The following is a 14,348-nucleotide window of genomic DNA, read 5'->3' as shown; positions in this document are numbered from 1 at the left end:
CCTTGCTTGATATGTTCTGCTTTTTCTTCTAGGTCGAAGAGCAAAAAAGGGTCGGTTGTGCTCTCAAAAGTCACGGCCAAGCTCTTCCATAGTGCTTCGGCCGTTTGATGGTGTGCAAAATCGATGACGATGTCTGTCTCGATGTTGTCCAAAATCCACGAGAAGACAATCAAATCTGTCTCCTCCCACTCCGTGTAATCGGCCGCCCCTGGTTTGGGTGGTGGCGGGTTGCCGTTGATGTGTCGGAGTACCCTCCTACTCCCAATCTGGATTTTCATTAGCCGTGCCCACAACGAATAGTTCGTTCCATTGAGCTTAACGGCGACGGTAACATTCTTGCTCATTTTTGGTTTGTGGTCGTCTGATAGTTTGGCTTTGGCTTCGTCGGCCATGGCTTGATTCTGCCTTAGGTCGAGAAATGGTATGGGGCTATGATGAGTATTTTCTGAGCCTAATTGACTCTGATGCCATGTTGAAATATCGATTTTTATTCAACTTGATTATCCTTCCTATGATATACAATCCTTTATATAGGAGGTGAATTATACAAATTTGGTAAAGATTTACCCTAATGCTAATTGCCAATTACACGGTAAATATCAATCAATCACAAATCTCCTATGATTTCCTTCCTTGTGATTTGATCCTCTTTTATTTCTTTCCAACAAGAATAAAACAAAATGTGTATCCAATCCCATGAACTAAATATAATACATATTCAATACATAAGATATAATCTTGCAAACCAACAATCTCTAATAGTATATCCACATTTCCTTTGCATTTTTCTTATACTCCTTCTGTTCCATGTTAATTGAGATATTTCATTTTCGTATGAAGATTAAGAAATATACTAGTATTAGATATTTAATATGTGAAGGGAAGAGAATAAAATAAGACGAAGAGAAAATAAAGTAAGACTGATGATAAAATATAACCAAATAGTAGTTCATTTGTTTAAAAAATATGAAAACTATTTAATAGGATAAAGAAATAAAATAAATGGGATGATATGATGTAAATAATTTGTTTCATTGAAATATTTCTTATGTATGAGAATTAAGTAATTAACTATAGATAAAGAGTTAGATTCTACTTTAACATATTCTTAGGCCATCTCCAACGCTGTCTCTTATTTGTCCCTTAACCGTCTCTTAAATTACTATTTATGGGCCCCACTGTACTTTTTTACTCCATCTCTTAACAAATGGACGGAACCTGCAACCCTCCATCTTTTATCCGTCCCTTAACCGTCTCTTAAATTACTATTCATTCAATTTCATTTTTTATTTTTATTTCCAACAAATTCAATTAATAAAAAACACACTTCATTAAATAAAATAAAAATACAACTTAAAATCCTAAAAAAAATACATAATTGAATTCGTGGCAAAATAAATAAAAAAAGACATAATTTAAAATATTAGAAATTAAAATGCAAATTATTGACCATAAAAATTCCACGGGCGGAAGAAAATCTTAGTCAAACCAAATTTATAATAGATGCGTATGAGAAAAAGCAAATGTCATCGATCACTGTTTGATGAAGTCCACGTCAGGTCATTCAACTCTGTATATTTTGATGCACTAAATTCATTTTCATTATTTATTTTTATTTCCAACAAATTCAATTAATAAAAACACATTTCATTAAATAAAATAAAATTACAGCATTACATTCTTAAAACAATAAAACAAAACATAATTAAAAATCCTAAAAAATGAAAAATACATAATTTAATTTCTACCGACGATGATGTGCGTCTACTGGTTGCCAAAGTTTGCCCAAATGTGCTCAATTAGATCATCTTGGAGTTGGGCGTGGGCGGTAGAGTCGCGTGTCCCTACCCGAATAGACAACCGTTCTTGTATAGACGGATACACTCCACTTCGAGGCGGACTACTTGCGGTTGAGCTTCCGGGGGCTTCAGGGTCGAACCAATTTCCCACCTCGGGTCCTTCGTCTTGGACAATCATGTTGTGCAAGATTATGCACGTATACATGATGTCGACCATGCTCTCCATGAACCACGTACGAGCCGGAGCTTTGATAATGTTGAAGCGCGCTTGGAGAACCCCGAACGCCCGCTCCACATCCTTCCGAGTAGCCTCCTGCTTCTGCGCAAAAAGAGCCTGTTTTGCATTCACAGGCCTGGTGCACGTCTTCACGAAGGTTGGCCACTTTGGGTAGATGTCGTCGGCAAGATAGTACTTCATTTTATAGCGCCGGTTGTTAGCGGTGAAGTTGATGGCCGTCGCTTTACCATCCAAAACTTCGGCGAAGAGGTCGGATTGGTGGAGCACGTTTATGTCGTAGTTCGAGCCGAGGACCCCGAAGTACGCATGCCAGATCCATAGCCGGTAGTCGGCAACGACCTCGAGTATAACGGTGGGGTGGGTGCCTTTGTGGCCGCTCGTGTACGACCCCCTCCACGCCACCGGGCAATTCTTCCATTGCCAGTGCATGCAATCGACGCTGCCAAGCATCCCGGGGAATCCGTGCACTTCTTCGTGAAGGCGGAGCAGAAGCTGGCAATCTGTCGTGCTTGGCTTCTGGAGAAATTCGTCGATGAAGGATATCCGGACGCCTTTACAGAATTGGATCAAACACATTCTCCCAGTGCTTTCTCCAATGTGGAGGTATTCGTCGAACACATCCGCCGTTTGTCCAGTCGCAAGCTGACGAATTGCTGCAGTACATTTCTGCAGCATCGTGTGGCTGGGACGGCCGACGGCGTCAAACCTTTCTTGGAAGAACTCTTACCGGGCCGCCAATGTATTTGCGATGTGGAGAAATAGCGGTAGCCGCATGTGGAAACGACGACGGAAGTAGGTATCTCCCCATACCGGGTTATCGCATAAGTAGTCGCGTACTAACCTTGCGGCAGCTTCCTCCCGGTTACGATGGATGTAAGTCCGAGAGCGTCTTTGGGGCGGCGCGGCTTCCTCCGCCTCCCGACGTCGATCTTCTTCAAGTGATTCTTCCATTATTCGACGCATTTGCTCAAATGGATCCATTAAATCGATTAACTTTGAGAGAAGAATAAAAGATATGATTTGAGATGAAAATTGGAGTGGAAAGAGGGATGATTTGAGAGGATTAGATGTGTGTTTGTGTGTGAAATTAGGATGAAATAGGAGTATCTATAGAGTAAAAAAAAGGGAAAACAGTCGAAAACGGTAATATTACCGTTTTTTATTTTTTTAAAAAAATGATTTATTGCGTCAGCGTGACGAAACCCACTCGCGGACCGGCGAGTGGGCGTCACGCATCGCCCCAGAGCGGCCACGTCGCGCAAGCGCGTGGCGAGACAGCTTGCGCGCTGTCTCGGCGGGATGGTGACGGGACGGGACGCTGCAATGCGTCCCGCGCCCGTCTCGTCACTGAGGGACGGGACTTGAGCCACCCGCGTAACGCGTTGCGGGTGTCCTTATGTTCTTGGGGCAGGAAAATCAGAATTAGCGGGAGAATCCCAACTAAGATGACACATGTCAGCATAGCATTGATAGTTGCTAGATACGGGTGATCGGTGAGGCTGTGGCGGTGAAATCGTGGCCGCAAATTTCTATAAAATCCTTGGGCGTCAATGTCTACAAAAAAATGGGGGTATTTTGGTCCGAATAAATTAGTGTAATTTACGAGAATGCCCCTCAGCTCATCGATGAGTTCTTCACCTTTGCTTCACGGTTTTTTTTTGGGGTATATTCGGTCCTCGCTGCCGTGGTAGATTCACTGTGAATTAAAACTAGCACCAAACCAATCACAAATGCACATAGAGAGAGAGAGAGAGTGCTGAACTTGGCATGGCTGTTGCAAATTCTTCTCCGATGAATGTGATGGACTTGTCCTAATAAACCAAGGTGGACTTCTATTCCTTAAATTGTAGTGTTCCTTTATATTGCGTTATTTCTCCCCAAAATTTTTTTCTCGGTCGTGAAGATGCGATCTTTTTAGTGTTCGCCTCTTATTTGTGTAATCAAATATCTGTACATATGTCTTCTTTCCTTTTCCCCTATTTCTGATTTTCAAGATCCAATCTTTCTTTATCTGGATATGATTATATTTTAAGCAACCGTGGGGTGGGGTGGGGTAGAGCGCCTGTTCCATTACTTCAATGCCAAAATTGAATGTGGCTTTAATTTATAGCGTTGTAGTTTAACAATTGAGATAATTCCCCTTTAGGATATTGAGAAACGCGGTGGAATTTCGATGGTCAAATTTGCTTAAATGAGAATGCTGAATCATGTTCCGATTTTTGTGTGTGTTTGGTTTGCGAGCTCGAGTTCAGATCAGTCATGTTTATAATGTGGGTAATTCAGACTATTTTAGTTTTTCAATGCATTTTGTGACCTGATTTGATCACGAAGGATCCAACTTGATATAGTTTGTGCGAGGCATTTGAATGATCTTGTTGATTATTTCTCGGCGAGTAACTACTTTCCTGGCTTACTGGGATTTTTTTCCTTTCCTAATTTCCCTATCGAACTTAAATGTCATATTCTATTGCAAAGGTACTTTATAGTAATATATTTGTAAGATTAAGGGACTCAAGAAAATTTGTAGATTTCCTCTTTGTTATGCGCGTCTATAGCTTATTGCATACTGCTACAGTTGCTCACCCAATGCTTAACTTTGCAGAGTTCAATTAGTCTCCAGAATGTTTTTTGAATAATGGCTTGTCAGTGGTTCGTGAAAAGTATCAATCAAGTGCTTTTTATAGTAACATGGTGAACGGTGCCGCTGAATGCCTTCTTTTATTATTATTTTCAACGATATAAATTGGTTCCCCTGCAATACCAGCAGGATCACTGAGTTACACTCATCTGTAATTCTATATCTAGAGTGAGGATTTACCAAAGTGGCAGCAGATCTAAAAAGCTTGCTTGTAGTCATATATTTATTCCAATGGAGGGTTTGGTTTCGCCACCATCCCAGAAAACATCTCTTAAATGTGTTAATCAGAGTAAGGATCTCTGGTTGATTGTGCGGGAGAGCTCTTTATCTGATGTAGATTCAGCCTTGGTGATGCTACAGAAAAATGGTGGAAATATTAATGCAAGGAACCTGTTTGGGCTTACTCCTTTGCATATTGCTACTTGGAGGAACCATATACCGGTTGTAAGAAGGCTTCTTGAAGCTGGTGCAGACCCTAATGCAAGGGTATATTTTTTCGTTCTGATCTTCTACTGCTCAACATTAAGTTCGATGCTTACTGAGTTATTGTATGATGACTAGTTTGGAGTTGTTTCTTGATCTCGGTCATCGCATGCTGGATCGTGTTTCTCTGCCCTTTGGGTATCATAATTGATTTTCTTTTCCTTTGGGGATCATAATCTTGTATAGAAGAGCCAGAGAATACGGAGGGGAGAATAAGTGGGAACTCCTTATCATGTTTGCAGATTGGAGCATGAGAAATGTAATTTTAAAATTAATGATACAGAGCGTTCACCAAATTTCTTTGAAAGTGGTGCATTTTTTTCTAGTGTATGAAGAAAGTTAAATTGACCAAATCGATGGATGCAATAATCTTGATGTAAGTTCCATTATTTTATGCCATTGTATTGCAAGAAATGTTTAATGGTTATTAAAAGGGTTATCACGTGCAAAAAGAAATATACAAGGGAGTGCTATTTTACGTGAATGTGCCCATCTTGGTGGTGCAGAAAAGGATAAAAGATCTCAAGCTTCAGTATCATGAGTCCATTAATGCAGAAATGGTTTCATCATTTCCTCTAAAATCAGTTTACTTCTTGCCAGGATGGGGAATCGGGGTGGAGTAGCCTTCACAGGGCTCTCCATTTTGGGCATTTAGCAGTTGCTTGTGTCCTCCTCCAGTTTGGCGCCTCGTTGACACTGGGGGATTCAAAATCTAGAACGCCTGTCGATCTCTTATCTGGGCCTGTTCTGCAGGCTGTTGGCAAGCAAAACAGTTTGGGTATATGGCTGTATCCTCAAATATAATTTTCTTGGTTTTTGCTGACATAAGCTAGGATATTGATCTATTTTCTTTTAATTTTCTGTAGATACAGAGGTCTTCAGCTGGGGCAGTGGTGTAAACTATCAACTTGGAACTGGAAATGCACACATCCAGAAGTTACCATGCAAAGTGGAATCTTTTCATGGCTCATTCATCAAATCCATTTCTGCTGCAAAGTTCCACAGTGTGGCAGTTACTGCTTGTGGGGATGTTTACACTTGGGGATTTGGAAGGGGTGGCCGCTTAGGGCATCCTGATTTTGATATACACAGGTGACATGGATTTAATTTTGGTGTTCATACTTATTCCTCAATGTTTGAAGATTTTGGCAAGCTTTCGTGCATCTAAATAAGAAATTATTCTTTCAACTACTAGTTTGAATGTTTTCTCAAAGTACCATAACTCTTCAAAAGTACCATAACTCTTCACCTAATTGAACGATGTGCTTCGCCATTATGTGATCAAATAATTTAGCAGGAACATCAGAATTTAGGCTCTCCCTGTACAGCTACGATGTTTTCTGTTGATAATCATGAGCTTAACCATCTTTCTTTTGTTAGTGGTCAAGCTGCAGTCATCACTCCTCGTCAAGTGACAATGGGTTTAGGTGCATGTCGAGTTAGAGCTGTTGCCGCTGCTAAGCATCACACTGTTGTTGTGACAGAGGGTGGAGAAGTATTTACATGGGGTTCCAATAGAGGTAGATATTATATAATATGACCAAGTTAGAACTCCTGCTAGCCTCTGCAGTTATAACTAATCATGCTTGTTCATATAATTTAAGGCAGATTAACTGCCCACATTTTTTATATCATGAAATCGCAACATTTTGTTTGATATCATGTTACGTCTGGAAGTAATTATACCTCTATCAATGTTCTGCAGAGGGTCAGCTTGGCTATACTTCTGTTGACACACAACCCACTCCTCGTAGAGTCAGTTCCTTGAAGGCACGAATAATGGCTGTTTCTGCCGCTAATAAACATACAGCAGTAGTTTCAGAGGCTGGTGAGATATATACATGGGGTTGCAATAGAGAAGGCCAACTAGGTTATGGTACCTCTAACTCAGCTTCAAATTACAGCCCAAGGTTAGTGGCATACTTAAAGGGTAAACACCTTGTTGGAGTCTCTGCAGCAAAGTATCACACTATTGTTTTAGGGTCTGATGGGGAGGTATAAATATTTTATTAAAATTTTCTTTTGAGTTTTGTATATATGAAATACCTGGAATGGATGGTTTTCAATTTATGACGGTTGGCAGGTGTTCACTTGGGGTCATCGACTTGTTAACCCCAGGCGTGTAACGATTGCTAGAAACATAAAGAAAGCTGGAAATTCTGTGCTGAAATTTCATCGCAAGGAACGCCTTACTGTTGTTGCTATAGCTGCTGGGATGATACACAGCATAGCGCTGACAGATGATGGTGCATTGTTCTTCTGGTCATCTTCAGATCCCGAACTTCAGTGTCACCAGGTATTACTTTGCCTTGTGAGGTTCCTCTTTACCATTATGTCCTTTACTGAACATTTCTCATAATTAATGAATGCACATCTCTCCTGCAGTTACATTCACTATGTGGGAAAGGAATAGCTAGCATATCTGCGGGAAAGTACTGGACCGCTGCAGTTACAGTGACTGGTGATACTTACATGTGGGATGGTAAGAAGGGACAAGATTCTCCACCTACTCCAACTAGGCTGCATGGGGTGAAGAAGGCAACCTCAGTATCTGTTGGAGAAACGCATTTACTGATTGTTATCTCACTCTATCATCCATGCTTCCTTCCCCAGTTTTCTGATGGTAGTCCAAAACAAAAGGTCAAGGGTGAATTAGATGAACTTCGTGAAGGCTTCATGTTTGATGATGTGGAGAATGAGGATTTCTTGTCTGATGTGAAAGATGATAATGAAAATCCAGCACTGCCCAGTTCTAGAAATTCTTATGAAAAGCCAAGTGTCCCAAGCTTAAAAAGTCTCTGTGAAAAGGTAGCTGCAGAGCATTTGGTTGAGCCAAGAAATGCCATACAAGTGCTCGAAATTGCTGATTCATTGGGAGCAGATGATCTCAAGAGACATTGTGAGGTCTGTTTCAACAACTCTTTTGTTGTTATCCACATCAACTTTTCCTAATTGTGCAATATTCATTTGTAGACTCTTTATGGATCGAGCCGTTCAGCTGTAGTTATCACCTGATTCAAGGGATGTCTTATGCAAAGTCATGATATTGATTTTCCTTGATTAGTTCATATCAACATAGCCAACTAGACACATCTAAAAAAACAACTAAATAGCTTGTGGCTTTTTCATAGCCTCAACAAGAGTTTCTGCTGTAGGATCATGAGCAAGTTTTTGCATCATAGGCGAGCTTCTACTTGGTGATCCTTGATTACGAAGAGAACTTGCAAGTTACAAATAGTTGGGAAATTCAATATAACTTTATGATGCTGATCACTTTTTTTGCATTAAATTATATCTTGTGCTAAATACTTGCAACACCTTCGAAGGTTGCTTGAAATTGCAATTAGAATGTGATGTTCTCAGGTGGTAGAGAATTCTGTCTTGTTGACTGAACTTATATTTCTTTTGACTAATTTCTTTTACTGATTTCTTCACATTATCATTTCACCTTCGAAGGTCACTTGAATTTACAATTAGAATTTGATGTTCTCTGTTGAGGTGTTAGAGAATTCTGCCTTGTTACTGAACTTACTGATTTCTTCACAATATCATTACATTGTTTGTTTGTAAGCTTCTTCTTTCCTGAAAGATGCCAAAACTTGCTGCAGGAGATTGTCATTCGCAACCTAGACTATATACTTGCAGTATCAGCGCAAACTTTTGCTGGTGTGTCATTGGATATTTTGGTTGATCTTGAGAAACTTCTAGACTTGAAGTCATCAGAGCCTTGGAGTTTTCGTCAGCTTCCTACACCCACAGCTAAATTTCCAGCTATTGTAAATAGTGATGACGAAGAGAATGGTGAAGATGATACACTTAGGACACGCGATGATGGTACAAAAGGGCTAATTTTATGCAAAGAAGGAGCTCATAGGTTAGATGGCTTTTTACAATCCGATGATGCTGCAGTTGAAGGTGTCCACAAAAGAATCAGAGCGTTGAGGAAAAAGTTGCAACAGATTGAGCTGCTTGAGGAAAAACAGTCCAAGGGCCATCTTCTTGATGACCAGCAGATTTCGAAACTGGTAATGAGATCAGCACTGGAGAGTTCTCTTGCTGAGCTTGGTGCGCCAATTGAAACTGTTCGTACAAAAGAATCATCCCTGGTAGATGAAAGAGGGAGTAGAAAAGCTGAATCTAGAAAACAAAGAAGAAAGAAAAAAGAAAAGGAAGCCCGAAAGGAAGAGGGATCTAGTGATTTAGCTATTGATTCCAAACCAGGCAACATGAAGGGCTTCATGGATGCTGAAGTTCATGAAGAGATCAATAATAAGGTTCAGGTGAGATATCATTATCCTCTAACTGCTTTACTAACCTGCACCTTTTGTTTTAAGGAGGCTTGTTGAGCTCACTAACATCTTGTTTCCATTTTACTTGACTATGTTGATGGAAAAGCATACATGGAGGCCCCTCCTCTTTTCGGTTTTGTTGATATTGAGTTTCCTTAATCTTTTCAATCTATAGGATAAAGCTGCAGATTCTGGGAGTTTTGTGGCGATTCAAGAGACCAAGGTTCCAAAATCTCATAGTAAGAAAGCAGCTGGAGATGTTCCCCTAAATGCGACTGCTTCTCCAACTGCATCGAAGAAAAAGAACAGAAAAGGCGGGCTTTCTATGTTTCTCAGTGGTGCCCTTGACGACGTTCCAAAAACTGTCGCTCCACCTCCACCTGTGGTGATGCCGAAAAGTGAGGGTCCTGCTTGGGGTGGTGCCAAAGCATCTCAGGGTTCAAAGTCGCTTCGCATTATACAGGATGAGCAGAGCAAGATTGAGACCAAGCCCACAAAGAAGAAAGAGTGTGAGGATCATTCTGAAGGTAACAATGGGAAACTCCCATTAAGCTCATTCATCTGTTCCTCTCCAATAGCTATGACCCCTGCTAGGAAAGCACCAATACCCGATGGAGATAGAAACACGCCACCTTGGGCGGCATCTGGAACTCCACCTTCCCTTTCGCGCCCATCTCTAAGGGATATCCAGTTTCAGCAGGTATGACTATATGTTAATGTACTTCATTATTCAGTATGTGTTAAAATTTCCACTTGCAACATTCATAGCTCAATGATCGACGTCTTTGATATAATTCTGTTCAGGGAAAGCAGCAGCTAGGAGTTTCTCATAGTCCGAAAAATAGCACCACTGGATTCTCTGTGATGAATGGTCTGGGATCACCATTGGAGTCTGCTGGCTCAAACCGTTGGTTCAAAGCAGAGGTGGATGCTCCCTCGTCGATTCGGTCAATTCAGATAGAGGAGAGGGCCATTAAAGACCTGAAGCGCTTCTACGGCAATGTTAGGATTGTAAAGAACCAGTCATAACAAAGGGAACATGTAGTTTTTTGTTCTGTAGGATCCTCTGTACATTGATCTGCACAGTTTAATTTTTTCACACTTCCTAAGCTAGTTGCCTCCAATTACTTTCTTGGTTTCTGTTCGTTTAAAAATAACAAATATATGTTGGTAGATTTGCATTTCAGAAATGCTCATCTGCCATTAGATGGCCTATGAATAGTTAGAAGTGGCCACATCGTTTGTATTCTGAGGCTAAAATTGTATAAAACCGGCATATTTTAGTTGACCACTATGTAAAATGCCCTACTCCGGTTCTCGCCTTTACTGTATTTAACGATTAGATTCTGTTATTTTTAATGACAGTATCTGAACTGAATTGTCCAAAAAATCCAACCTGAAAATTTGGAATCGGAACTATAAAAATTAATCTGAATTGAAAACTGAAATTATGTAAATAACAAAAATCTAAAAGAGTAAGACAGAAATTTAAAAATATAAAAAATCCTTCAGTATTAATTAATAGGAGTAATATATCATGTAGGGTCCTGTTAGTTTGAGATTTTTTTAGCTTAATTGAGAATTGAAATGCATTTTCAGCCACTCATCCATAACATTTTTGAAATGTCAACTGCAAGTAGATTATGCAACTCGGGGGTATTATCGTCAATAGTCTGCACATCAAATGTCAACAACTTATAGTTGACATTATATGTGTATAGTTGACATGAATTGTATATGTAGTTGACGTTATATATAAGTAGTTGACATGAATTGTATATGTAGTTGAAAAAAAAAACTAAATTTTTTTAAAAAAAATATTTATTGAATAAAATGTACCATGAAATTACCATTCTGCCATTTCATAATTAATTAATCTAAAAATATTTTCCATGTGACAAATTTTGGACCACTCATAAAAATGAGTGACTGATAATGCATCTCAATTCTCAATTAGGCTAAAAAATCTCAATTGATCACAACCCTATCATGTATAATTTCAAACATAAATTTAATATTCAAATATTATCTTGCTAATTTTATATAATCCATGTTTCTTAGGATATATATTAAAATAATGGAGTCGACAGTACAGATAAGAAAATAAATTATATATATATATATTTAAATAGTATTAAAATATGCTATCTCCGTCCCATAAAAATATGCTAACCGGGGATGCCACTGATTTTAATGTGTAATTGGTAAAGTAAGGGAGGATGAGAAAAAGTGATTGAAATAATGTTGTGGATAGTATGACCCATAAAATGATAAAGTAAAAAAAAAGAGAAAAAAGTTTCCATAGATGGATATGAGCTATTTCTATGGGACAGATGAAAAAGAAAATTTGGCCTATTTATATGGAACGGGTGGAGTACTTTCTCCGCTGAACAGTATGAACATTTAGTTGGGTACATGTTTTAATGCATAATTGGTAAAGTAAGAGATATGTAGAGAAATGATAGTGGAAATAGTGTTAGTAGAGAATGATCCACATTATTAATAATGTAGTTGGATTTTCAAAATTAGAAAATTCATAAAAGACAGACTAAAAAGAAAATAGTTTATGCTTTTCAAGAACGAAGTGAGTATAATGTTTAAACTGAAATATCAAATTTTAGTAAATATTGATAGTAAATTTATGCAGCGTATGATTTTTTTATATAACCCAAATTGAACCTAGCTAAAGAAAAACTGGACTTTATCAAAGTTATAAACCAAAAACGAAATTCGAAAATAAATGAATCAGATTTAAATTTCGATATTGTTATGATCAATATTCAGATTTTGGGTATATTGCATTACTGCATTAGCCAGCCCACTGTTTCTATTACTAATACATTTCTGACTTTTCAATTAGTACATAATTAAATAAATACTACTCTAATCCAAGGAGGGTGGTCGAGTGACAAAGACTCGTCCATCCTTAACCAAATGATCAGGGGATCAATCCTTGCCTTTGGGTATGGAGCCGGCGGTAATTACCAAGGTATATTATAAAATAAACACTACTCTAAATCAGATATAAATATTAAAAATAAATAATGACCAATTAATTGATGGTCAATTGTGACGCGTAAACGAACTCGGCCATGGGTTGGTTGGGTGGACTGGACTAACTTTAGCCTTCGAAAGTAGATTCCAAAAAAAAAAAAAGGATTTTCCGTTCTCTCTTATAAATCAGCTTTTGATGTCTTTGTACTAGTATTTGTTTTGATTAAAATACATAAATAATGTGATATACAATTAAAAGGTGGACGAAGAAAAGTTTATTTTGTGGCACTTAACAAACTTAAGAGAGGGGTGGAGTCTTCGGAGTGGAAGAAAGGACAATTTTTCGTAGAAAAAGATGGGTAAACCTAATTTCAATAAACTAACCATGTAAGAAATATTTAATCTACCATAAAGCAGCCAACTAGCGGCAGCAAATCCAAAGTGAAAAATAATTATAATGATTTAAAGCTTCAAAATTCGTCTAATTCTCTTTATTCTCTTCATTTTGTTTTCGCAAATATATTTTTCTTTATTTTTTCATCAAATTTTTTTTATTATAAAAAAAAAATTACTACTCCCTCCGTCCCTAAAATTTTGTCACATTTTTCCATTTCCGCCCGCCCCACAAAATTTGTCACATTTCACTTTTTTTCCATTTTTGGTAATAGATCCCACATTCCACTAACTTATTCTCACTCACATTTTTATAGTACTTATTTTAAATTAGTAACTAAATTTGAGTTGATTTAAAAATATTACTCCCTCCGTCCCAGCCTAAGTGAGGCGTATTCATTTTTGGTACGTCTCAACTTAAGTGACGTTTCCATTTTTGACAATAATCAACTCACTCCTCTCTCCTACTTTATCCCCTTATCTCTCTTACTTTATTCTCTCTTTCACTTTCTTACTTTATTGCATCTCTTACTTTTTTCTCTCTTACTTTACTATTAATAATTTAATTTACTAAACACCACTATCTGAATTCTTGAGTCGAAATAGAAATGTCTCGATTAGGCGTGGACGGAGAGAGTACTAAAGTTCATAGATTGTATATTAGTCATGTAAATATCTATTAAAAACAAAGTAAATAATGAAAATTAAATTGAAGAACTTGAAAGAGAAAGTTAGTACTCTACTCCACAATAAGAAAATTATCAAAAAGAATTGAGGAGCTAGAGAGTTAAATATGGGTCAACCCCAACGAAAATATACGTACGTTCCTACCGCTAGACTATCGATGATTTTATTGAAGTTGGTATCAATATAGTGGTGTACTACTAAGCCTCAATCTTTGGGGTATAAGTGTACAATTGTACTCATTGTTTCCATGTGTGCCCGCGGTGCTTCATCAGTCAACAAAAAATATTTTTATTAGAATATGTGTTTTAATGTAAATTGAAAAAGTAAAAGAAAAATATAAAATATGATTAAAGGGTTATTAAAAAAATGAGAATCACTTTCTTCAGAACCCTATCACACCCCGGATCTGGTGAAATAGGATGAATTGAGACAGTATTTTGTAAATACGTAATTATCTTGAATATATTAACCAGTTCTTTATTTTCCGATCGTCTGGAAGGGACAAAAGAAAGATCTTGTTGTTCCTTCAACGAAAGAAAGTGAAAATAAAATAAAATAAATGGAATCAATAGTTGTAATGAATTCTTTGAATGGATCTCAATCCAAATTTGGATCTAGCTACAATGAAGAGAAAGAAAACTTACTATAGATAAACACGGGATAAATTTTGGTGTACTGCCCAAAAAAAATAAGGCTATTTTTTTTTTTGTGTAGAAAAAAGAACAATAATGCAGGCCTTAATGCGGATAGTTGGTACTGACTGCAACCCTATCTGTCATAATTATCACGTTTAATACAAAGTTGTGTGGTAGCCAATGCTAAGCTGC

At 37.9% G+C, this 14,348-nt stretch overlaps 1 protein-coding gene across 1 annotated transcript; it reads left to right on the top strand.

Moving 5' to 3' along the window:
- The first annotated feature begins 3,697 nt into the window (after positions 1–3,697).
- Positions 3,698–10,560, top strand: LOC121792288. The gene is made up of 11 exons (XM_042190172.1): positions 3,698–3,861; positions 4,640–5,161; positions 5,759–5,936; positions 6,025–6,250; positions 6,539–6,678; positions 6,864–7,153; positions 7,242–7,454; positions 7,544–8,062; positions 8,767–9,438; positions 9,623–10,147; positions 10,252–10,560. The coding sequence occupies exons 2-11, from the start codon at positions 4,907–4,909 to the stop codon at positions 10,474–10,476; spliced, it is 3,243 nt and encodes a 1,080-aa protein (XP_042046106.1). The 5' UTR covers positions 3,698–3,861; positions 4,640–4,906; the 3' UTR covers positions 10,477–10,560.
- The last annotated feature ends 3,788 nt before the right edge of the window (positions 10,561–14,348 follow it).

Source organism: Salvia splendens, chromosome 2 (genome assembly GCF_004379255.2).
Source record: "Salvia splendens isolate huo1 chromosome 2, SspV2, whole genome shotgun sequence".
In the NCBI taxonomy this organism is placed as follows: Eukaryota; Viridiplantae; Streptophyta; class Magnoliopsida; order Lamiales; family Lamiaceae; genus Salvia; species Salvia splendens.
The sequence above is the reverse complement of the archived record's forward strand: the minus strand, read 5'-3'. Positions and strand labels throughout refer to the sequence as shown.